The 26,801-nt window shown below is 36.7% G+C and overlaps 1 protein-coding gene across 2 annotated transcripts in view; it reads left to right on the top strand.

Annotated features, from left to right (window-relative positions):
- Positions 1-26,801, top strand: part of RSF1 (remodeling and spacing factor 1) — a 169,909-nt gene that overhangs the window by 126,162 nt on the left and 16,946 nt on the right. For both annotated transcript variants that reach the window (XM_022593906.3, XM_022593903.3), the window contains exons 6-11: positions 7,628-9,393; positions 11,371-11,577; positions 15,917-16,021; positions 17,493-17,572; positions 22,269-22,323; positions 23,508-23,617. In XM_022593906.3, coding sequence (XP_022449614.1) covers positions 7,628-9,393; positions 11,371-11,577; positions 15,917-16,021; positions 17,493-17,572; positions 22,269-22,323; positions 23,508-23,617 — 2,323 coding nt within the window. The remainder of the gene's footprint in view (positions 1-7,627; positions 9,394-11,370; positions 11,578-15,916; positions 16,022-17,492; positions 17,573-22,268; positions 22,324-23,507; positions 23,618-26,801) is intronic.

Genomic DNA, 26,801 nt, shown 5'->3' with positions numbered 1-26,801 from the left:
TTATTTTGAAAATTGTTAAATAAATAAAAAGAATTTAACTTTAATCCTGACTTTTCAGTATTAACTGTACCACTGTATAACAAAATAATAAATTAGTAAAGTTTATTTTTATAGGGTTTATGATCACAGATGGAAGATTGACAGAATGGGAATATCATTTTGTAATCCCTAATAAGAAAAGGTTTTAGATGCTCAGCATTAACATCTCTTAACATCACAAAAAGAGATGATCACACATTAATGCCTCTTGATAAAGAACATACCACCACTGAAGTAGTTTTGCCACAGAAATTGAACCTGAATCTGATGCAGACTATAGATTAAAGTGATGATTTACAGGGGAAAAAAGGACAGAGGAATATGGGAATGCAGTCAGCAAAATCCAGAAATTATAGAATTGAGTCACCATCAAATTACTTGATTTGGTGACTCAAATAAATTGCAAAAAAAATAAAGGATGGAGGAACAATAGTAGGTTAAAGAGACCTAAAAAAGAAAATAAAAGGTAAAACTAAACTATAAAGCAAAGTAAGGAAGTGATTAATATAAAAGTCAAGGTAATAGTTATACTTGTTAAAGAGGGAATTACTATTGGGAAAAGGCTTGTGTGTGGCTTTTCGGGTGCTGACAGGGTTCTATTTCCTGTTTGCCTTCTAATAATTAAGTGGTTCATTTGTTTTCTGTGGGTAACTTTACTTTTTAAATTTTTATTTATTTATTTATTTGGCTGCGCTGGGTCTTAGTTGTGGCACGTGGGGTCTTCATTGCAGCATGTGGGATCTTTTTTTTTTAGTTGTGGCATGCAGGATCTTTTAGTTGAGGCACGTGGGATCTTTGTTGTGGCATGTGGGATCGTTAGTTGTGGCATGTGGGATCTAATTCCCTGACCAGGGACTGAACCCAGGCCCCCTGCATTGGGAAGGTGGAGTCTTAACCACTGGAGTACCAGGGAAGTGCCCTGTGGCTTTATTTTGTTATACTTAATTATAAACAACTTCTTGATACCTTTTTGGCAGATATCAACCATGTTGATGTCATCAATTTTTAAATAAGTTACAAAAGGATTGGCACCAGTTCGTATCCCTTTAACATGCAATAAAATGATAGTACTGATGTTTTAGTGAAGGCAGCTCCTATTATTTGTCCATTAAATGCATGTTGGTAATATCAAATGATGATTTCAATATTTTGAGCCCAGAAAACTACTAGAGCTCATTAATGAATACACATAAAACTGTTGCATTTCTGTACACTAACAATGAAAGATCAGAAAGAGAATTTAAGGAAACAATCCCGTTTACCATCACATCAAAAAGAATAAAATACATAGGAATAAACCTACCTAAGGAGGCAAAAGACCTGTACTCTGAAAATGGTAAGACACTGATGAAAGAAATCGAAGATGATGCAAAACAGATGGAAAGATATGCCATATTCCTGGATTGAAAGAATCAATATTCTCAAAATGACTGTACTACCCAAGGCAATCTACAGATTCAGTGTAATCTCTCTCAAATTACCAATGGCATTTGTAACAGAACTAGAACAAAAAAGTTTTAAAATTTGTATGGAAACACAAAAGACCCGAATAGCCAAAGCAATCTTGAGAAAGAAAAATGGAGCTGGAGGAATCAGGCTCCCTGACTTCAGACTATACTATAAAGCTGCAGTCAGCAAAACAGTATAGTGCTGGCACAAAAACAGAAATACAGATCAATGGAACAGGATAGAAAGCCCAGAAATAAGCCCACGCACCTATGGCCAATTAATCTACCACAAGGAAGGCAAGAATATACCATGGAGAAAGACAGTGTCTTCAACAAGTGGTGCTGGGAAAGCTGGACAGCTACATGTAAAAGAATGAAGTTAGAACATTCTCTAACACCATACACAAAAATAAACTCAAAATGGATTGAAGACCTAAGTGTAAGACCAGAAACTGTATAACTGTTGGAGGAAAACATAGGCAGAGCACTCTTTGACATAAATCCAGCAGTATATTTTTGGATCCACCTCCTAGAGTAACAAAAATAAAAACAGGGACTTCCCTGGCAGTCCAGTGCTTAAGACTCTGCTTCCACTGCAGGGGGCATGGATTCGATCCCTGGTCGGGGAATTAAGGTCCCACATGCCGTGGGTGTGGCCAAAACAAAAACAAAAATAAACAAATGGGACCTAATTAAACTTAAAAGATTTTGCACAGCAAAGGAAACCATAAACAATACGGAAAGACAACCCACAGAATGGGAAAAAATATTTGCAAATGATGCAGCCAACAAGGGATTAATCTCCAAATATACAAGTAGCTCATGCAGCTCAATATCAAAAAAAAACAACAAACAACCCAATCAGAAAATGGGCAGAAGATCTAAAGGGACATTTCTCTAAAGAAGACATACAGATGGCCAAAAAGCACATGAAAAGATGCTTAACACTGCTAAGTATTAGAGAAACACAAATCAAAACTACAATGAGGTATCACCGCACACAGTCAGAATGGCCATCATCAAAAAGTCTACAAACAGTGAATACTGGAGAGGGTGTGGAGAAAAGGGAGCCCTTCTGCACTGTTGGTGGGAATGTGAATTGGTACAACCACTAGGGAGAACGGTATGGAGTTTCCTTTAAAAAAGTAAAAATAGGGCTACCATATGATCCAGCAGTCCCACTCCTGGGCATAAATTAGGAGAAAACCGTAATTCAAAAAGATACATGCCCCCCAATGTTCATAGCAGCATTATTTACAATAGCCAGGACATGGAAGCAACCTAAATGTCCGTCAACAGATGAATGGATAAAGAAGATGTGATGTGATATATACATATATATCTATATATATATATATAGATATATATCTATATATATATATATATATCTATATATCTATATATATATAATGGAATATTACTCAGCCACAAAAAGAATGAAATAATGCCATTTGCAGCAACATGGATGGACCTAAAGATTATCATACTAAGTGAAGTAAGTTGGACAGTGAAAGATCAAATATCATATGATATCACTGATATGTGGAATCTAAAAAAAAAAGTGAGGGCTTCCCTGGTGGCGCAGTGGTTGAGAGTCCGCCTGCCGATGCAGGGGACACGGGTTCATGCCCCGGTCCAGGAAGATCCCACATGCCACGGAGCAGCTGGGCCCGTGAGCCATGGTCACTGAACCTGCGCGTCCGGAGACTGTGCTCCACAATGGGAGAGGCCACAACAGTGAGAGGCCCGCGTAACACACACACACAAAAAAAAGTGATACAAATGAACTTATTTAAAAAACAGAAACAGACTCACAAACAAACTTCTGGTTACCAGAGGGGAAAGGTGGGGGAGGGGAATAAATTAGGAGTTTGGGATTAACATATACACACTACTATATATAAAATAGATAATCAATAGGGATCTACTATATAGCACACGGATCTCAATATTCTAAAATAACCTAAATGGGAAAAAAATCTGGAAAAGAATAGATATATGTGTATGTATTACTGAATCACTTTGCTGTACACTGAATCTAACACAACATTTTAAGTCAACTATATTCCAACATAAAATAAAAGATTTTTTAATTTATTGATATATATCAATAATGCTATATGTTGTATTTTTTAGATTCCACATATATGTGATATCATACAGTATTTGTCTTTCTCTGTCTGACTTATTTCACTTAGCATAATGCCCTCCAAGTCCATCTGTGTTGCTGCAAATGGCAAACTTTCATCCTTTTTTATGGCTGAGTAGTATTCCATTGCATATATCTACCACATCTTCTTTATCCATTCACCTGTTCATGGACACTTACGTTACTTCCATACCTTGGCAATTGTAAATAATGCTGCTGTGAACATTGGGTGCATGTACCTTTTCAGATTAGTGTTGTTGTTTCTTTTAGATATATATACCCAGGAGTGGAACTGCTGAGTCATATGGTATTTCTACTTTTAGTTTTTTGAGAAACCTCCATCCTGTTTTCCACAGTGGTTGCACCAGTTTACTTTCCCACCAGCAGTGTATGAGGGTTCCCTTTTCTTCACATCCTCACCAGCATTTGTTTGTGTTCTTTTTGATGATGGCCATTCTGACAAGTGTGAGTTAAATTTTTTTCTTGTAATAAAAAGTCATGTGGTAAGCAGGTCAGGTCTGGTTCAGCAGCTCCATGAAGCCGTCAAGTACCCTTCCTAATCTGCCATCCTTAGCATGTGGCTTTGATTGTTCCCTCTCCAGGTATTGTGTGCAGGCTCTGGACAAAAAGCAGGGGAGGGCTTCCCTGGTGGCGCAGTGGTTGAGAGTCCACCTGCCGATGCAGGGGACACGGGTTCGTGCCCCGGTCTGGGAAGATCCCACATGCCGTGGAGGCTAGGCCCATGAGCCATGGCCGCTGAGCCTGCACGTCCAGAGCCTGTGCTCCGCAACGGGAGAGGCCACAACAGTGAGAGGCCCGTGTACCACAAAAAAAAAAAAAAAAAGCAGGGTAAGGGGCAGAAGGCATAGGTCAACTGAACTTTGTAAGTCTCACCCAGATTTCCTCATGCATCTCATTGGCCAGAATTGGTTCACATGACCCTTAGCTATAAGGCATCTGAAGAGGCAAGTACTTTCTTGAACAAAATTAGAGTTGTAGTAGTAAGAAAGAAGAGATTGATACTGGATAGGTAACTAGCAATGTCCTTCAGTGTTAACTTACATAGACATTCAGTGTTTCATTACATAGTGATTGGGATGGGTGGGAAAGCCCATAATAGGTGATTAATAGATAATTGTTGAGTAAATGTGCTTTAAAAACCCACAGTAAGTAACACTTGTCTCGAATCACCTTAAGTTTGTCAAGCAATGTTGCTGTTGCATTGTGATTTTAGAGGTGAATTTTTCCTTGAATCTTGTTACTTCAAATTTCATGTCTCTTAAACTTATTTGCATCTTCCTTTACAGTTAGTTTCCTTTTGACAGAACTTGTTAGAAATGCTTGTATAACTGAATGACCTTTTTACCAATTATGATTGTGCTTAAAATTTCATTTCATGTCATGGTTTTTGTGTCTTCGGTTTTAGGGATACATCCGTGTGATCTACAGGAGCTAGAGATAGAATTGTTGTTATGTTTTTCTCTTATAAGAGCTAAGCCAAAAAAAAATATTGAATATTTTGGAGTTAAGAGAAATATAAGCCAGTGAAGAATAATTGTTGAGGTCACTTAGTCCAGCTGCTTTATTTATACATGAAGAAATGAGGATCAGAGAGTTTGTGACATATCTAAAGATACACCACTAGCTGAATTAGGATTACCGAACCTAGGAGTCTTGAAACTAATGTTACTCTTCATTTTATTTTGCCACGTTGTTACGCAAATCAAAATCAGTTTAAAGGACTTATTCATTCACCACCCGAAAAGCAAAGTGTCATTTTAGCTTGGGTGGGAGTCACAGTGAGAATCCTGGGTTGCTTTTTTTTTTGGCGGTATGCGGGCCTCTCCCGTTGCGGAGCACAGACTCCGGATGCGCAGGCTCAGCGGCCATGGCTCACGGGCCTAGCTGCTCTGCGGCATGTGGGATCTTCCCGGACCGGGGCATGAACCCGTGTCCCCTGCATCGGCAGGCGGACTCTCAACCACTGCACCACCAGGGAAGCCCCTGAGTTGCTTTTTGAACCAAAATATATAGAAAAACTATGAAATTGTGTTTAGTATACTCTTTGTATTAGGCTAAAGTTATTTATAAAGATGGTAATCTGTATTTTAATTGTTAACCAAGATATTTATTTAATTAGACTTCCTGATACATTAACCAATTTCAATGAATAGGAATTTACTAAACCTACTTAATCAATGGGAAAGGGAAGACATTCAAACTATGTAATTTCTGCCATGTCTTTAATTTTCTTAGTGACATGCATATGTTAAATAAGTATATGACAGTTAAAGAGGGAGGCACAATACTCTAATATCAGGTTCTCAGTAGTTATCAGTGGTTCTTGAATTTTTTATTTGCAGTATGATTGAACATAAAAGAAATGGTGGTTTGTAATAAAAGTACTTAACTTTTTAAAAGAAATGTTGAATTCTCAGTTTAAAGAATATGTCCTACTTCATCTCACTTCTGTCTGTTACATTTTATTCCCACGAAAACGTTGAAACTCTGGTGTATCAACTTGGCAAGAATCTGTTCATAAAAAAGTTTTTAATTCCTATCTTCGTAAAACTTCATTAAGAAGTGAGGTTTTTCAGTTGCAAGGATAGGGTGAGGAAAATTTAGGTAAAATTAGTAGTTAAAGAATTCTGAAAACACTGCTCAGATTCCCTGAGCACAAGTTTAAAGCGTATATGCATTCTCTGTAATTCCATTCAAAGATTTATGATATTTACTAAATATGACTCTTGTTATATTTATTTATTTATTTTTAATAAATTTATTTATTTTATTATTGGCTGCGTTGGGTCCTCGTTGCTGAGCGCGGGCTTTCTTTTAGTTGTGGTGCGCGGGAGCTACTCTTCGTTGCAGTGTGTGGGCTTCTCATTGCAGTGGCTTCTCTTGTTGTGGAGCTCAGGCTCTAGGCGCGCTGGCTTCAGTAGTTGTGGCACGCGGGCTCTAGAGCGCAGGCTCAGTAGTTGTGGTGCACGGGCTTAGTTGCTCCACGGCATGTAGGATCTTCCCGGACCAGGGCTCGAACCTGTGTCCCCTGAATTGGCAGGCAGATTCTTAACCACTGCGTCACCAGGGAAGCCCCATACTTTTGTTATATTTAAATTTGCACTATTAGATACTCCATGAAAGTTGGAAATATATAGCCGATAAGGTAAAAAGAGGAGTTGACAGATAAACACAGTTTCCTTATAAAATACTAACTTCTGGAATGTTCAGTAATGGCATTTGATAAAGTAAACTGTAATATAACCATATTGAGGGATGTTACATAATTAAGTCCAATTTCTGTAAGGCATTTAATATCATAAGAAAATGCTAGTGTTTCAGTGAGAAAAATGGGGCAGCATGATCCCAGTGTTCTCAAAAATATATAAGACTAGAAGGAAGTAACCTAAAATAAAATATTAATAGTGATTGCCTCTGAGTATTTGGATTATGGGCATGTTTTTTGTTTCTCTGTTTTTTGTTTTCTGTACAGAATTGTTACTTTTATAACCTGATAAAACATAAAACATTTTCCCACTGCCTTGCTCATGTTACCTCAGTTAAATGAAGTTAAATGAAGTGCTCAGTGACTTGCAAAGAAGAACAGTTGTCAGGTTTTAAAACAAATATGGTCTTTTGGAAATGTTTTATGATATATTCTTAGTTTCATATTTTTGAGCCATCACTGGAGCTTGAATAAATTATTTGAGATGTATAAATATTTACATTTCATTGAGAACATTGAAGCTAAAAGTATAAAGCAGAAACCTGAGTTTTTCTAAATAATAGTTTTTTTAATATCTAAAAGTTGTACTTCAGAGTTTGGTAATTTTCTTTACTGTGTGATTTTATTTTTTATTGTCAGATGTCCAGTGACAGAAGCCACCTCTTTTAAGAGAGAAACTTCGAATGGAAATATATTTTATGTTTTGCCTTATATATTTTATAATCTTGAATGCTTAGATTCATGTGAACGTTTTCTGATTTTTAGAGCAACGGAAGGAAAGTGAAAAGATGAAAAGTGAAGAGCAGCGAGTAGATTCAGAAAACTGTTCTACACCCAATGCTCTAGAAGAGACTACTGTGAAAATAGAAAAAGAAGATGAAAAGGAACTTGTAAAACTGCCTGTCATAGTGAAGCTAGAAAAACCTTTGCCAGAAAGTGAAGAAAAAAAGATTATCAAAGAAGAAAGTGATTCCTTCAAGGAAAATGTCAAACCCGTAAAAGTCGAAGTGAAGGAATGTAGAGCAGATCCTAGAGATATCAAAGGTAGCATAGAGAAGCCAGAGCCTGAGAGGCTAGATTTTGCTGGCAATGTTAAATCTTCTCAAGAAATCACTGAGAAGTCTACTGAAGAAACCGAGAAACTTAAAAATGACCAGCAGGCCAAGATACCACTAAAAAAACGAGAAATTAAACTGAGTGATGATTTTGACAGTCCAATCAAAGGACCTTTGTGTAAATCAGTTACTCCAACAAAAGAGTTTTTGAAAGATGAAATAAAACAAGAGGAAGAGACTTGTAAAAGGATCTCTACAATCACTACTTTTGGTCATGAAGGGAAACAGCTGGTAAATGGAGAAGTTAGTGATGAAAGGGTAACTCCAAATTTTAAGACAGAACAGATGGAGATGAAGTTTTATGATACAAAGGAAGATAGCTGTAGCCCCTCTAAGGACAGAAGTGTCATCATGGAGGGAAATGGAGCAGAGTCTTTAAATTCTGTCATAACGAGTATGAAAATAGGTGATCTTGAGAAAGAAGTGGTCACTTTAGGGAAAGATGCAGATAGTTCAATATCAGCCTTAGAGACACAGAGCCACAAAGGGCACATAGAGGAAACTGGTCCTCCAGAAATGGAAACTCCTCTTGAGACTTCTGAAATAGCAAAGGATCTCTCTTTAAAAACTGCTTTATGTACCGCTGAATCTTGTAGCATGAGAATTGAAGAGAGGTCTCCCAAAAGTAAGAAGGATAAGCGCCCACCAGTCTTAGAATGTCTTGAAAAGTTAGAGAAGTCCAAAAAGACTTTTCTTGATAAAGACACACAAAGATTGAGTCCGATACCAGAGGAGGTTCCAAAGAGTACTGTAGAATCAGTAAACGCAGGGTTTCCCGAGACAGCTGAAACTTCTCCATCGTCTAACGTGACTGTCCACTGTGAGAAACTAGCCTCAGAAAAAGAAGTGGTAGAGTGTCAGAATAGCAGTTCCACTGAAGGTCAGTCTTTGGAGAAAATAGACGCAGAAATTTTAAAAGTGGATGCTGAATCCACAAAGGTAGAAGTGGATGATCTGGACAATGCCCAGACCTCTGGCACAGGTGATCCTTCTGAGACAAAGAGTTCTATGCAAAAAAGCAAATTTAAATATAAGTTGATTCCTGAAGAAGAAACCACTGCCTCAGAGAACACAGAAATAACCTCTGAAAGGCAGAAAGAGGGTATCAAATTAACAATTAGGATATCCAGTCGGAAGAAGAAGCCAGATTCTCCTCCCAAAATTCTAGAGCCAGAAACCAAGCAAGAGAAGACAGAAAAGGAAGAAGAGAAAACAAATGTGGGTCGTACTTTAAGGAGGTCTCCAAGAATATCTAGACCCACAGCAAAAGTAGCTGAAATCAGAGATCAGAAAGCTGATAAAAAAAGAGGGGAAGGAGAAGATGAAGTGGAAGAAGAGTCAGCAGCTTTGCAAAAAACTGAGAAAAAAGAAAATTTGAAAAAAACAGAGAAGGATACAAATTCTAAAGTAACCAAGGTAAAATTTCTTCTACTCTGAGTTTTAATTTTTCTTAGAAATACTTGGCTCTGAGTGTTTGTAGCTGTTTGCTTTTGGCTAAATTAGCTCATTCAAAGATAACTAAAAGAACAACCACCACAAAAAAGCCTCTCTTCCTACATCTGAGATGTTTTTTCTTAGTAGTTATCTCCAGACATTAAATTTCAGACTGTATAATCTTGTCATCTTTTAAACTTTTTCTCTATTATAGGCAATATAGAAATATATTCTCTGTATTGTAAACTATCCAAGTAATACCTAACCTGTATGATTGAAAAATGAAAATTCCTTAGAAACACTATTAACAGTTTGGGCTTCATCTCTTTGCAGTCCTTTTTCCATATATTCATGTCCATGTTCGTAAATACTTCCCATTCTTTTAAAAAATAGATCGAATCAAATTATTTTTCTATGAGCTTTTCACTTAACAGTGTGTGTCTGAACTCTACATATCAGTAGATATAGTCTACTTTTTGGTTATTGGCAGCCACGTAGTATTCCATAGTGTGGGTGTACCTCATTTTATTTAACCACTCCCTGCTTGATTGACATTTAGGTCGTTTCCAATTTTTCACTATTACAGGCAGTGCTGCATTGAAGATCCTTTTGGACATGAGTGAGTATTTCTTTAGAATAGACCCCTAGAATTGGAATTGCTGGGTCAAGGGGCATATGTGTTTTAAGTTCTGATGGCTTTCTCTAAATTGCCCTCCAAAAAAGGCCCAGTTAATGTACCTTCTCATTGCCAGTGTTTGAGAGTGCCTCTGTGTCCCCATTTTAATCATTATTCATAGAGCCAGAATTTTTTTTTTCTATGACCCTCTTATTTTAAGCAAAATCTAGTACAGGTCTTTGGCTAGCCTATGGGAGTTTGTTGTAATTAAAAGTGCTACTTTTGTTTTTGATATATATATATTTTTTTGTTTTTTGTTTTTTTTTTTGCGGTACGCGGGCCTGTCACTGTTGTGGCCTCTCCCGTTGTGGAGCACAGGCTCCGGACGCGCAGGCTCAGCAGCCATGGCTCACGGGACCAGCTGCTCCGCGGCATGTGGGATCTTCCCGGACCGGGGCACGAACCCGTGTCCCCTGCATCGGCAGGCGGACTCTCAACCACTGCGCCACTAGGGAAGCCCCTGTTTTTGATATATTTAAGTGGTCAGATTGTTCTTAATTGCAAGTGATCCTTTGTCCCCTGAAATACTAAATTTTTAAATTTTTACTTAAAAAAATTTCCCCTTCTGTTGTTAGAATTATTTTGGTCTTTGGTGGGGACTTACACTGTAGGAGTGAACAGAAATATGACTTAAAATATTGTGAAGCCAGCCAATAAAAAGCAGTTCCCAACATTATAAAGTTATTCTCTGAATAATATTTTTTAAGTTTGTCAGGATTTTTATATGCATTTTTGACCCATTAAATTTTTTAAATTCATCACTAATACGGGAATTAAATTTTTTATGTAACAATATAGTCATTGCTCTATTATAGAGCCTTTGAAAAGTGCATGATCTTTGACCCAGAATCCTCTTCGAGGAATTTATCCTAACCACAGAAGTGTGTGTAAAAGTTTGTATTTGCAAGGATACACTGTTTATGAAAGTGAAAAATGGAAAACTACCTAAATGTCTGTCTAGTAGTGGATTAGATAAATATAGCTATGTGATGGCTTATACATATATATACATACACACGATGTTAGGAGACTATTTTATAACTAGGGAAAATAGTTATACGACAGAATGTTCATTATAATTCTCCCTTCCAAAAAGTAGAAAAAATTAATGGAAATATATACCAAACTTTAATAGTAGGTATATCTGTGGATGAAGCCACAATAATTTTTCTTTTCTTCTTTGTGTATTCACTAAATATTCTACAATGCACATGTAATCAGAAGTGTTTTTTTTTTAACATTCTTATTACATCAGATTATCCTAATGTTTTACTTTATACAAGGTAAAACCCAAAGGCAAAGTTCGATGGACTGGTTCTCGAACACGTGGCAGGTGGAAATACTCCAGCAATGATGAAAGTGAAGGGTCTGACAGTGAAAAATCATCTGCAGCTTCGGAAGAGGAGGAAGAAAAGGAAAGTGAAGACGCCATCCTAGCAGATGACGATGAACCATGCAAAAAATGTGGCCTTCCAAACCATCCTGAACTAGTATGTACCTGATCTAAATGGACAGTATTCAAATTATTGGCATGCTGTGGTGTGAAGCAGCCTAACTTCTGGGTTTGATCATGATTTCAGTTTTATGTGTGCAAAATAGCCTTTATTTCTGTTTCTCAGATAATAACCCAACTCTAGGGAGGATTAGGATCTTGCTTTCATTCTTACCTGGCTTTATATTGCTATTTCCTCTACTTAAGCATGCACTTCTAATCTCTCCTCACAGATCAATTAGTTTATTCAAATATTTCTATTCTGTTTTTTTCCTTTAAAGTTTTCTTCTTTTCCTTTAAGTTACTTTATAATGATATTTCTGAAGTGGCAGCTTTAAATAAGTAAGACCTGAAGGGCCTGTTGCCTTTCTGTAAAAACATGTAAGTCAAGTAGTAACCTAGTAGGGCTTTAAACTTTAGAAAGTGGACAGTTGTAAAAAAAATTTTAAGAGGATAATTATAGACTAGATATATTCAGAAAAATAGTGACAGATTTACATGGGACTTTCTTATTTAGGAAGTAAGTTCTTCAAAGATTGCCTAAATCAGGAAAACCATTCCTAACCTATATATGTATTTTTGCAGTTCATAAGTGCTTTCTAAAGAACCTGTTGAGGAAACACTCTTGTTAGCTCAATTCTATGCAACCGTTCTGTTCTTTTGAATAGATTTGACTTTAAAAGCAAGGTCCACCTATTAAGCAGAAAGAGACATAAAGAAAGAAACTTCCACATAGGTTGAGTTGTATGGGAGCAGAAATAAGTTATGTAAAGTTGCCAAGCACAGTTCCTGATAATCTGTTGTGTGCTGGGGTAAAGCTGTTTTCTTCCTACATGTGAAAATCGTATCTGGAAACCAAATCAGTGAAGTTCATCAAATCCCAGTAGTTGCAGAGGGTTCAAGTAAAAGATGTAACTTAGACCCAGAGAATAACTTTAGCTCTGAGAAGAACAGTTGTCAAAAGTACACTGAGAAGACCCTTCTAAGCATTTTTATGATCATCAAACTATAAAAGTTAGGTAAAGACTTTCGTGTGGAGAAAGGCAAAGAGAAGATTGAGATAGTGGTCTTTTCTGCCCCTAAATCAAGTAAAAATCAATATTTGTGTTCTTTCCCTACCATTTCCTAATATTTTTTTACACTGAGAGAATGCATTTTGACTGGGGCAGCAATAGACGTCAATGACAAAGGGGTGTGAAGAAATGAAAAGTAAAATGAGGTGAGCAGAAATGACATCCAGGAGATGGAGAAAGTTGTACCCTTCTTGGAACACACATAGGATTTTTATTTGGTTATCTTAATAACTGCTCTGAAAATCCCATTGCTGGTTATTGTGCCAAAGAGAAAGACATTGGAAACTGAAGATCCCAAATATGGTGGATTTCTTATGCTAGATATTTAAGGATAATCCTCAAATAAAAATATTAGGCAGCTGTTGTGTGTTAAGTGGTAGGGAAATGATGGTGAATTAGATGTGGTCCTTGTTCTCTTTGAGCTTACAGCAGAAAAGCAATAAATTCATAGATGAGTATAGAACTCGATCGGGTTTTTCAGATGTTTTAGTGAAAATAAGTGGATCATTGCCTGAAGCTTGGAAATCTCACGTAGTAGTATTTATTTTAATGGGTTTTTACCTTTCTTGAAGAATAGAGACAATCATCATTTTAGAAATAAATTGAATTCTAAAAGTTTATTTTTAACTTTGTTATTTGAAATTTAGATTATGTTTTAACATAGAAATGATGTGATAAATAGAATCAGTGCCCAGGTTAGTCCACATATGCCTATGTAAGCAATCAATCACATAACTGAAGTATAATGTTAATATAACTTAAATTGAATTCTGGCTATTGGTAGCAAATGGAGAAGGGAGTTTTCCACTTTTAAAATGTGTGCACATTCCGTCCCCCGCTCTAAACCCTCCCCATGGTACATGTTAGCAATTCAGAAACTATATATAACTATATACAAATAAAACTATATACAAATAAATAAAGTGTAGATAATGGGAGCCAGCTTTCTCACTGTTAAAGGAGTTACAAATAAGGCTGAAGGCTAGAATGAACCCTGTGGTGCTGGATTAGATGGTGAGTTATTAGTATGAACCCATACTTATTTTAATATAGATATATGTATATACATGGGGTACTATACATACTTGTATTTCCTAGCTCTGTCCCCTGTGAGAACTTAGAATCAGGGATACCCAGGAGCAGTGAGCACTCAGCACCCAGATCTCGATTTCTAAATACCATTCTCCGATAAAGGAACCAGTGTTTCTGGGGAAAATGGCTGATTCTAAGGCTTGGGCAAGGAAAATATAAGATGTGCCTAGAGTATCCTGTATTACCAGAAAGTAAGGAAGTTCTTTAAAAAAAAATAAAAGCATGCAAATGAGTCCTAAGGACACAGGGGCCAACCTGAAAACTCCTAGTATATCAATGGCTAGAACAATTTGAACAATAAATTAAATAATTGTTTTAGATTATAACCCAAGGAATAAAATAATATTCATTAGTTCATTCTGATAAAAATAAATAATTGAATAAACAAAAAAATGGGGTAATGGGGGAGGGACTTTTTTTTTTTTTACAGAAGAATTCCAAATAGCAAATGTTGAGGGCATGAGGAAAACAGAAAATCACCATTAGAACACCACAGTAATAATTGTTTTGTTTTGTTTTGCTTGTGGGATCTTAGTTCCCAGACCAGGGATCGAACCCAGGTCCCAGGCAGTGGAAGCGCAGAGTCCTAACCACTGGACCAGCAGGGAATTCCCAGTAATAATTATTGGAGCAAGATCCACTGATGAGTCCTAAAACTAGTGGGTGAAGCTGTAAGGAAAACCAGGGTATAGCATAACTTCAACATATCTTCCCCCCAAATATTTATTAATTACTGTGGTGATTTTAACTTATCTCTACAAATTCTTTGATACTCCTCTCTTCAGAAAGTGGAGCTTAATTCCCTTCCCCGTGTGTATGGGCTGGAGTTATCACTTTTAATGAGAATAGAGTATAGAAAGTGAAAAGTAACTTTACAGTGATGAAAAACAACAGACACTACTATAACCAAGTGATCAAAGTTAATATCACCAGTAATAAGTCATATTGTACAATTTGAACAGTAAGTTATCAAATTGTTACACTATCATGTACCCCCAGATATGATGTAGTGAGCAGGGCATTTCACCTCTATGGTATTCTCAAAAACCCATAACTTCAGTCTAATCATGAGAAGACATCAGACAAACCCAAACGGAGGGCAGTCTGCATAATATCTGAGTAGTACTCTGCAAAACTGTCAAAGTCATGGAAAGCAAAGAAAGACCAAGAAACTGTTACAGATCAGGGGAAATTAAGAAGAGATGATGAAATGCAGTGTAATATCCTGGGTTGGATCCTAGAATCAAAAAAAGGACAATAGTGGAAAAACTGGTGAAGTCCGAATAATGTCTGTTGTTTAGTTAATAGTTTTATACTGATGTTAATTTATTAAGTTTTGGTAAATGTACCATGGTTATGTAAGATATTAACGTTAGTGTCCTATCTTGGCAACTCTTCCATAAATCTAAAATTATTTTAAAATAAATGATTTTTTTAAGTTCATGAGTGTGTACCATTTTAAGTTTTAGAGAACTGGTCATCTGAAACTCGAATAGCAAAAAATAATCAGCTTAAGATTAATTATTCGTAGCTTTTTTATTTGAACATAATTGTCCTTAGTGTAGTTCCATTCCTCTCATGTTTGAATTTACATGATAAAAGGAGCCATGAATGTTTCTTACAGATAGGTAATTGAAATGCTATTTACAGTGGAAATTATTTGTATTTTAAAAATCCTGTGTGTGGTAGGGAAGTTTATGGTACTTCAGCTATAAAACTCTGTTATAAAGAATGTGTTATATTCCTCATGGCGTACAAAAAAAGGATTTTAACTCTAGTTCAGAAAAGACTTGTTATTTTTCACTTAATTTATTAGCTTAACGTTTTGGTTTTTTTGGTTCTAAATTTAAAAAAAAAATTATATCTTAGAGGGGAGTTTCCTGGCGGTCCAGTGGTTAGGACTCCGCACTCTCACTGCCAAGGGCTCAGGTTCATTCCCTGGTCAGGGAACTAACATCCCACAAGCTGTGCAGTGAGGCCCCCCCCAAAAAAAAGACGTGTTAGGATCCTAATTATCAGAGCTTTTTTATTATTATGCTATATGCAGATAAAGAGTATAGTATAGTGTATTACTTAGTTTTATGCTAAGAAATATAGAATGTCCTTATTTTAACTTGAGTCATTGAATATTAGTCATAGTTAGGTTGACAATTAATCTGTGGTTTATTTTAGATTCTCCTGTGCGACTCTTGTGACAGTGGATACCACACTGCCTGCCTTCGCCCTCCTCTCATGATCATCCCAGATGGAGAATGGTTCTGCCCCCCTTGCCAACATGTATGATGACCCAGCACAGTTTTGTTTTTCCAGTCTTTGATTTTATGTTTAAATTAATAATATTTCTTGACAGCCACTAAACATTTTAATCTTCAATTTTTAGATATTGTTCATCTCTTGTTTAAATTTCTGTGAAATTAGAGACTATTGATAAAAACTACCTTTTAGGGCTTCCCTGGTGGCGCAGTGGTTGAGAGTCTGCCTGCCGATGCAGGGGACACGGGTTCGTGCCCCAGTCTGGGAAGATCCCACATGCCGCAGAGCGGCTGGGCCCGTGAGCCATGGCCGCTGAGCCTGTGCATCCGGAGCCTGTGCTCCGCAACGGAAGAGGCCACGACAGTGAGAGGCCCACGTACCGCAAAAAAACCCCCAAAAAACAACTACCTTTTATTAGTATCTTTTAGGTCTTCCCTTTATTTTTTTTCCAAACCAATTCTTAGAAGACCTCTGGGTTTTGTAAAATTATAATCTCTGGTTTATTTTTTCTCACATTCGTTAAACGCACAAAAACCCCCCAAATTAAGATAATATACAAGGGAAGAAATAAGTTTCTTCCTTTTGTTTATCCCTTTGTTTCATTCTCTTTTTCATTTCTGCCTACCTTCTTTTTATCAGTTTTATAGATGGTATTATGAATTATGCACCATTATAATATTACTATGAATAGAAACATGGATTCTGTTTCTCTCGTATCTCGATTCAGGTGGATTTCTTTTAAAACTGAAGAGCAGGATATTTTTTTTGCATCCAAGAGGTCTTTTCTCTCACAAGCCCAGTCTCATTTTACTTTAAAAATGATGGTGTTGGGACTTCCCTGGCAGTCCAGTGGTTAGGACTCCGCACTTCCACTGCAGGGAGCATGGGTTCGATCCCTGGTTGGGGAACTAAGATGCCGCAAGCCGCACAGTGCAGCCATAAAAAAAAAAAGATGGCCTTTATTGCATTTCTTAGTAAAGTGGAATTTTTTTGGCTTAGCATCACTTTAGCAATTACATTCTTCAGCTCTGTTTTGACCCAGTAACCATGTGGCATGGTTTTGTAAATTTTTTTCCATTCTCTTTTTAAAAAAATAGTGATTGGCACCATTGTATTTTATTGTACATAAACCTTCTTCCTTAAAAATGTCCTAGGATTTAAAAAAATTTTTTAATCACTGTCATGTATATACAGTGAACCAAATGCTATTTTAAACATTGATTACTGCTAGCAAGATAGGCATTGAACATGTTTCTCAGCAAAGCTATAAGTTTCTTTAACATGTGTGTTACTTTAAAGATACCCTGCTCATCTTCAGTTCAGTGGATGAACTGAAGCAGCATGTCTTTATTTAATTAAATATAAGGAACATTTCAGTGTTCACTACGTGGCCCCTTATCAGCTCTCAATAGCATGGTATCTGTAGCTAATAGGCAAGAGATAAATGATTGTGGAAAGGTGTGTAAAATGACACTCATCTGTTTTATTTTTTCAGAAACTACTGTGTGAAAAATTAGAGGAACAATTGCAGGATTTGGATGTTGCCTTAAAGAAGAAGGAGCGTGCTGAACGCAGGTATTGTGATATGTGTGTTAATGTTTTACTTGGGAATTTGACCTCAGAATTGTCTTCCAGTATAGACTAATGTGTCTGTCTAAAGCAGGGTTTGGCACACTCTGACCTGTGGGCCAAATATGGCCCGGCTAAGAATGGTTGTTTCTTTTTTAAGTGATTAGAAAAAAACCAAAAATTATATGTCATGGCACATGAAAATGGTATATTCTGATTTCATTGTCCATAAATAAAGTTTTATTGGAACATAGCCATGCTCATTTGTTTATATGTTGCCTGTGACTACAGCAGCGGAGTTGAGTAGTTGCAACAGGGACCTTATGACCCAAACCTAATTTATTATCTGTCCTTTTACAGGAAAAGTTTGCCAATCCCTGATCTAAAATGTATATCAGAACCTACTCTGAATAAGTATTGACCCAAGTATTGTGGAGTATATGTAGCTAAGTATGTAGGGAGTACAAGAAAACTGTAAGAACTGGTCTACAGTTTAGTTACCCATGTCATCTCTTTGGGTGGGCAGAATTAACACTGGTGAAATAAAGAGCATTTAAATGCTGAACTGTGTGCTACTGACTGTAAGCATTGCCTCCCTTTTCAATATGCCACTGCAGTGTGGTCTAAAGCAGTTGAAGAAGGCTTCTTGGAGGAGGTAAGATTGGAGTTGAGCTTAATCTTTAAAGGGGGCTCAAAATCAAGACAGTAAGTTTGTATTTATTTATATTTATATGTACCTTTGTTGATTAGTCTATTGCTAAACATTCCTTCATTCCTGCTGTGTTCCAAACTGAAGAGAAAAGATGAATTAAGACAAAGCTCTTGCTTACCTGGAGCTCACCTTCTACCAGAGGATGCAGATGTATGAACCAGTGATTCAGTAAAGTAGACAAATCGAGGTATATTTAGAGCAATACTAGAACATTGTGGAGGAGCACTTTAGTTCTCCTAGGAGTTGGGGTTATCAGGGAAGTCCTTGGAAGATAACTAGGGGTTATATAGGTGGACATGCAGAGAAAGGATATTTCAGGCAAAGAGCACAGTACAAGCAGAGAGAGTGTAAAAGAGTGGTGGGGGATGAAGCTATAAAGGAAACTGAGGCCAAATTGTGAACAGCTTTGCATAACTGGCTAGGAAATTTGAATTATTCTCTAGAGGCATGGGGGAGCCATCAGAGGAGGGAGGTGCATAATCAGAATTTTATTTCAGAAAAAATGCCCTGGTAACAGTAAGAAGAAGGAATTAGAGTTGAGGCTGTTGGAATAAAGTCTGTGAGAGCCAGTGAGGCCTGAACTAGAGCAGTCATCATGATAATACAGTAGAGAGGTTGAAGAGAATTTTCAGAGGATTAATCAGTAGGACTTGATGCCCATCTGAGAAAAATCTAAGCAGTGTCTCCTGATTGCTCCTTCATTTGCTGCTACTTTAACTTTTACCTCCTGTCACATAGTATTCCCCTCAAAACTTTAGTTTGCGTTGAGACAGTCTGCTCATTCCATAGTCCACACACTTTGTGCCAAGTTGAACCTTAAAAATGAGTTCAACTTCTAGATCCTTTTTCCTCTTTACTGCTCACCTTGAGCTCTCTCTGGCTCATGATGTATGCTGCTTAGTTTAAAGGCAAAGTTTATCTCTGAAGTTCACTAGGAGATAAAAGTAGTACTTTTTTTTTAATTGGTTGTCTAAATACCTTTATATTTAGGAACTAACAGTCCTGTATACAGTTATTAGGACTATTTTGATGTACGAACTGCTCCTGTCATAATTTTTGACACTGGAAAAGATCTAACTAAGGATGCTTCAAATTAAATCATAATTAAAAATTAGACTCGGTCTTCCTGCAATCTGCCTGCCCTTCTGAGAAATGAGTTCATGTTCTGAAGCTGATCTGACTTAGCAGTGTAGATAGCTAATAGGCTCACCCTTTAAGGACTTGGAAGAAAGTAGATTCTTTCTAAAAGCCAAGAATGTAAACCACTAAGAGTTTGTCTCATACTCACATTATATCCGTTTATTCTTTGGAGGCCTGTGATGCTTGTACATTTTCTATGTGGAAAGATTGGTGAACGTATATTTTACTCTTGCCTCACACACTTTAGAATATGCTGCTGCAGTTAAGAAATACTTTCAGTTTTAGAAATTTATGTTAAAATGTGCCACATTTGTTTATATTATTGGTCTCCCATTTACTAGTTCATCTACTTTCTCTTCTATCCTTGGTAATCCTCTTTACTTAAATGTCATCCTTTAAGAGGACATCTGTTATTGTGCCTTTACATCACACTAAATCCTATACGAGGCCATTCTAACAAGGCAAGTTAACTGTTACTGTTGTTTGTGAATTCCCCCAAAAATCTGGTTAACAAAGCTTTCATTATTTATAACTCCTAATATATGTATATATTAGGAGCTCTAAATAGCAAAATATGTATGTTTCTAAAGTAAATAATATATTAACTGTAAATACAGGTGACTTCATCTCTTTTTAAAAGTGAGCATTTTTATTCATCCTGTTTCAAATCTGTGAAATAATTTCTCTAGCATTCATCCTAACAACTTAGAGCCTTGCTTACTGTCTATGTCATAGCGCTAGAGCATCTTTCCCCTTGTTTGTTCTTTTAGTCAACATTTAATGAACATTTATTGAGCACCTGCTTTATGCTGGGCAATGTAATCAACATGAGGTGTATGATATGTGGCTCTACGGTATGGTGGAAAAGAAGGATGTGTCAGTGAGTAATTAGTAACTAGCCAGCAACTGTCTACAGAGCTGGAGCTGTGATGCTCTGTGAAATCTCATGTTTCAGAAGTCCATTCAGCTGATATGTAAATGTCCCTTCCTGGACTTCGTGCCAGAAATTATTGGGAATTCAAATAGCTATGTACTTCCAAAGTACTGTTACTAGTGCTTTGCTAGCAGAGAGTTGGATTTAATCAGGGTTGGAATTTTCCAGGTAATATAACAGAGGGAAGGAGAGAAAGAGACAAGGAATTTGAGAGTGTATGCAAAGGAGTATTTGTAATGATGGACCATGGAGTCTAAGCCAGGTAAGGGGGAAAGTAAGGACACAAAGGGAGTGCCGGACAGTGAAAAAAGGGTAGGGTCAATGGATAGAGGTCCCACTGGAGTCAGGGAATGGTTGAAATCAGTGTAACAGAGGGAGTGAGCTGGAAAGTGAGTCAGTAGAAGTCAGAGAACAGGTTCCTTGAAATTGAAATTTTAGAAAGGGTGTGGTTATTGGTAATAATAAGGTCTGGGCCCAATATGATCATTGAGCTAGGTGGTGAGATAGAATGGAAGATGTGACTTTCCATAAGATTACTGAGCAAGAGAATGCCTTGATGAGAAATCATACCTACCTTCAAGATCTTACTCAGATATTACCACCTATTTAAAGCCTTCCCGAGTTTCTCAGCTCTTCAGAGAAAATCCATTCCTTTTTCTCATTTCCATTATACCTGTTCATAATGGACTACAGTTAGTTGTTAAATAATTGTGAGGGCAAGAACTATGTCTCACTTACCTGTCAATTTCCAAGCCTGACACAAGTCAAGACCTAACATGGAACAAGTGTTTTTTCCATTGAGTTGAGAAGAGAAATAAGGTCAAGTGAAAATAGAGCTTTTGAGGAAACTGATACCACAATAAACTTGGTTAATGTAAAGAGGGACATGTCAAACATATTTAATAACAGAGAGCTGAAGTTTTGAATTATCCACGTAGTCTTTCCTATTAATTTCAGCTAGTACTGTTCTTCCTTTCCTAGTTTTTAGTTCATTAACTGTACTAATTTTTTTTAAAGTTTTGATTAAAATAACTTTATTTTCTTACATGCCAGTTTTATTTAATAGCTTCATAACCCATCTCTTAAAAAGACTATAAAATTCTTGTTAACCCAGGGTTTATGGGGCAGTAAAGGCTGTGTTCTAAAGGACCCACACAACTGGATCATTAATGTCCTATATGGGACATCACAAATAAAGGGAGGAAGAGTGGTTACTATTTCTGTTTAGTTGAACATACACTGGCACATATGTAAAAGCTCAGCTGTTCTTAGTGTATTTGAATTAACTTTGGGAGAACCAGAGAAAGCTTCTGTTCTGTATAGCAATTCGTTGTGTAAAATTTGTTGAATTAAAATCAACAAAGATTTCTTTGAAATGAAACTCTATGTCATTAGTGTCCATAAATCCACATTTTCTGGAGAAGTCTTAACTGGCTCTGAAGATATCTTTGTTGTAAGCATCCTAGGGTGCAGAGACATATGGCTGTATTGCTGGTTTTCTTCTCTGCAAACAAGAAGTGGATGGTCTTAGAATCATTCACATACGATATTACTGAGAACTTCCAGCATAACAAAGATCCAGTTTGTCCAGAGTTGGTGTTCCATCTAATCACTTCATCAGTGAGTCACAAGCATGACTCTTTTCATCAAATTTCATTGTCTGTTTCACTTACAGGTTTTATTTTACCTGGCATAAGTCACTTCTAAAGCTAAGTTTTCATACCTTTAGGAAGTTTTGTGCCTGCCACAGATACCAATATTATAAGTTTCATGGATAATAACTAACATGTCTGTGACCTAGCTTCTGCTGTTACCATGAATCATAATTTTAGTATTATCTGTGTTAGTAATGTTTTCATAACAATTTTATTTTTAGCAAATCTCACTTTGTGTGCTTTTTTGTTTTTTACTTAAAGGAAAGAACGCTTGGTGTATGTGGGTATCAGTATTGAAAACATCATTCCTCCACAAGTAAGTTTCTGGTTTATAGTATTTTTAAAGAGGAGACTGCCAAAATTGTTCTAAAATTTAACTCACTTTATGTAATATGAGTGGTTTTAAATATATAGTATACCTATTTTATTAAAAATGAAAATTTAGCACCTTAAAGAAATCACCCAGGGCTTCCCTGGTGGCGCAGTGGTTGAGAGTCCGCCTGCCGATGCAGGGGACACGGGTTCGTGCCCCGGTCCGGGAAGATCCCACATGCCATGGAGCGGCTGGGCCCGTGAGCCTTGGCTGCTGAGCCTGCACGTCCGGAGCCTGTGCTCCGCAACGGGAGAGGCCACAACAGTGAGAGGCCCACATACCACACACACACAAAAAAGAAATCACCCATTTCCCTCATGATTAAAATTATGTGTATGCAGATAGCCCCAAAATGTAATATCACATCCAAACCAAGTTTAAAGCTCACCCCACGGAGTTTATGCTCTATTTTTTTTTTTTTTTTGTACCCTAAATTGGGTAATTCGTTTTTAGCTTCTTTATGTGCTATTTATGTGAAGTGACTAAAAAATAGTTCAGGGAGATTTGGTTTTTAATTCCCTGCTTTGGGGGTTATCAGAAACTTCAATTTGTGTTCTTACAGTTCAGTTTCTTTGAAGGGATACCGTTGTTTTGCAGTTATTAATCTAATTTATAATTGAGAAAGCTATCTCATGAGTGAAAGTATATGTAACATGATATTCATTTGAAATGAAGAAATTTTCTTAGTTTCATATGCAGTTTCATTCAGGCTTAATTAAATCACACACTGAAATAACCTGTCTTGGTTAGTTATTTTTCTGGAGCACCTTGCCCCTTTCTTCTTCTAAACCCATTATTTCATTTATTCAGCCTATCTTTTGATTTATGTGTGTTAAGTTTCATTATCGGTGGATAGACTTCATCATGATTGTTTTAAAAGAGGTAATTATAAACTCACAAAAGCATAAGTTTAATACAGAAGTGTTTTCATTCTTTGATCACCAATATTCTTTTTAATCTCTGTACTTAGTGTTGCCATGTTTATTCAGTTTTATGGGAATCATTTCACTTTTTTTAAACCTTTCACATGTGCTGCCTAGATGGACATTAGAAAGCTATTAATTCCAAGGAACTTTGTTCTGTTGTGATTAATAACCTATATACTTATTATCATATTTTTAAATCAGGAGCCAGATTTTTCTGAAGATCATGAAGAAAAGAAAAAAGATTCCAAAAAATCCAAAGCAAACTTGCTTGAAAGGAGGTCAACAAGAACACGGAAATGTATAAGTTATAGGTATGAAATCTGTGAGAATGAAGGAGTGGAAAATGTTTTTGAAACAACCTGACCCCAAAGTATATGCTTTTCCCATTACAATGACAGTGATGATTAGAAATTGTATATATATTTCTTACTTACCGTCTTTAGAATCATAGAATTTTAGAGCAGCCAACATCATCTTTTCCAAATGTAATTTGCTCGTGTTATCCTCTTCTGTTTAACATACTTTGTCCAATTTCTGTAGCTCTGGGGATAAGAACCGATGCCTTTAACAAGGCCCACAGGCACTGCATAGCCTGCCCTGCACTTAGCCTTTCAGCTCCACCTCATCCACATTTTCCCTTACTCTCTCAGCTTAGCCACACTGTCTTCTTTCGGTCCCTTTGTGTAGACTGTTTACTTGAATTTCCCTCCTGTTTTTTACCTTGTTAACAATCCTCTCTTAATCAAACCCCTCTATATATGCCCTCATAGCAACCGGTTTTTTTTCTTGAAAGTACTTCTATATTTGTAACAATCGTGATTTTAATTTTTTGATTAATATTGCTCTCCCGCACTATACTGTTAACATGAAGGTAAGTACCATGTCCGTGTTATGCATCCCTCTGTTCTTTACAGCTAGCATAGTGCTCCATCAGTGCCTATTGAGAGACTCAATAAATATAGTCTGGTTTACCATCTGCCACCAGAAATATCAGAGAGAGATTTTTCCATAGTCACTCTGTTAGTAGCTAAACCTAGACTAAAACATTATCTCCTAATTGTTTGTTCGTCTAGTATTCTTTCCACGAAACCACCCTGTCTCACTCACATAATAAATAAATGATATTTTAATTATTTTAGACCATTGTTAAACAACACCAAAACAATCTTTTAACTTGAATAACTGGAGATGGAAAACAGAGTTGATTTTATAGAACTTTAAGCTTGTTTCCTGTTTATAAACTTTTGTCAGTGATCATGAAAGAGTTCCCCTTGTGTAGTTTCTGTTGTTATTGTTAAAACTTTATTTTGGGTTGGCTGGAAAGTTTGTTTGGGTTTTTCCATAAAGCGTTATAAATAAAATAAAATGCAGTAGGATCAGTAAGAGTAAAATCCTTAATATTTAGGGGAATGGCGTCCATCTTATTCCTTAAAAAAAAAAACTTTGAAAAAGTACCGTTTTTTAATAAAATCATTAAAACTAGTGAAGTCAAAACCTACTAATGGAAAGTGCAAGTGTTAAAGTCAATTCTACTAAAACACAACAAATGCATTCCTAAAAATTGCCATTGTTTGCAAAATTGCACAAAAACTATAGGGATTATGGGAAATATGGAGTTAGGGTCACACACTCAAAAACTTCATTAGTGACACATTAAAAAAAAAGATAACAATGGGAGTACCATTTGACACATCTTAAGTGGTTAAGAAATAACAAGTACTACAATAAATATGACATTTTATGTTGAAAAAAGACGTGAAGCTTGTCTGTGGAAGTGATTGTGAGGAGAGTTGCAGTTTGTAAATTGTTGTGTAGTGGTAGGAGAGTTATTTGAAATCAGCCAGAAAGTTGTAATACCAGATGCAGATGGCTCTAGCTTATAACACACATGATGAGCTTGGGTAGCTGGTAAATATTTGTAAGGTGTGTGCACGTGTTTGTTTTGTGTATTCCTACACAGCTGGTGCAGTTTTCTACATTTACCTAGTGTTTCTCACAAGGAAAATTATATATAAGCAAGTATGAAATACATGTTATGCTTGAATTATTTCCTAATAGTTATGTTGGAACAAATTTACATTATCAGAACAAGCATCATAGGGGAACTGTATTGTCTTTCAATCCTGATGTAATTGTGGTTTTCAATGGGAGAAGAAATTTGTTTTATTAGCATTTCATCTTGGGTATATACCCAGAAGTGGGATTGCTGGATCATATGGTAGTTCCGTTTTTGTTTTTTTTGAGGAACCGCCATGCTGTTTTCCATGGCAGCTGCACCATTTTCCATTCCCACCAGCAGTGTACAGGGTTTCTGGGTTCTCCACGTCCTTGCCAACACTTGTCTGCTTTTGTTTTTTTCATGGCGGCCATCCTAGCAGATGTGAGGTGATGTCTCATGATTTTGATTTGCATTTCCTTGATGGTTGGTGATGTTGAGCATCTTTTCATGTGCTTGTTGGGCATTTGTATGTCTCTTCTCAGTTTTTCTTTTTTCCTTCTGCTTCTTAGTAATTTTTTCTTTTTCTTTTTCTTTTTTTTTTTTTTGCGGTACACGGGGCTCTCACTGCTGTGGTCTCTCCCATTGCAGAGCACAGGCTCCCAACGCGCAGGCTCAGCGGTCATGGCTTACGGGCCCAGCCGCTCCGCGGCATATGGGATCTTCCCGGACCAGGGCACGAACCCGTGTCCCCTGCATCGGCAGGCAGACTCTCAACCACTGCGCCACCAGGGAAGCCCCTAATATATTTTTTTTAAGTTTTATTCGTCATATTCAAGCTCTAATAAATACACCTAGAATTTACTTTGTACATGGGTTGCAATGGGACTGTTGTGAGGGTAAAATCTAAAGCACTTAATATATCAACACAGAAAAGAAACCCTCCCCCCCAAAAAAAATTTCATCACTACTATCATTTAATAATTGTTTATCGGATTCTTATAGCTCCTAACAGAGGATGATGTCAAAGTTGACTGGAAGGAGCATTGGATTGGGGGCCAGAAGACTTCAGATTATAGCCCTCACCACGCCACTAATTAGCCATGTATCTTTGAGTGGTTGGTCCATTTCCCTGGGTCTTGGTTGACATACCTATGATGGTGAACTAACCCAGATGATCCCTTCAGCTTAAAATTATATAACAGTAATATAAACTATGTTTTTTATCATAATATGTATTGTGTGATTCATTTATTTATACCCTGCCTAGTTCCCAAAAGGAGGTAAGGAAGATACATATTCTTATGTAAGGAGCAACTTTTTAAGTATAACACCAAACACAGAAAAAATAGTGAAAAGGAAATTTGATTATATAAAATTAAGAAAGACTCAGACAAAAAGCACTTACAAAAGAAAATGTTTGGTTGCAAAGAAATTTTGTAAAGGAGTTAAAATTCAAAAGGAATGGCTTATGAGTTTTTAAAATAACAGTGAGTATATAGTTTTTTTCATAGTGGAAATAGTTTTTCCACATGGTGTCTGCAAAGACTGTTGCATAC

The sequence above is a fragment of the Delphinapterus leucas genome, chromosome 7, assembly GCF_059928025.1.
Source record: "Delphinapterus leucas isolate spDelLeu-1000000601 "Yukka" chromosome 7, BTC_Dleu_Yukka2, whole genome shotgun sequence".
In the NCBI taxonomy this organism is placed as follows: Eukaryota; Metazoa; Chordata; class Mammalia; order Artiodactyla; family Monodontidae; genus Delphinapterus; species Delphinapterus leucas.
This window is presented reverse-complemented; position numbering and strand designations above follow the sequence as displayed.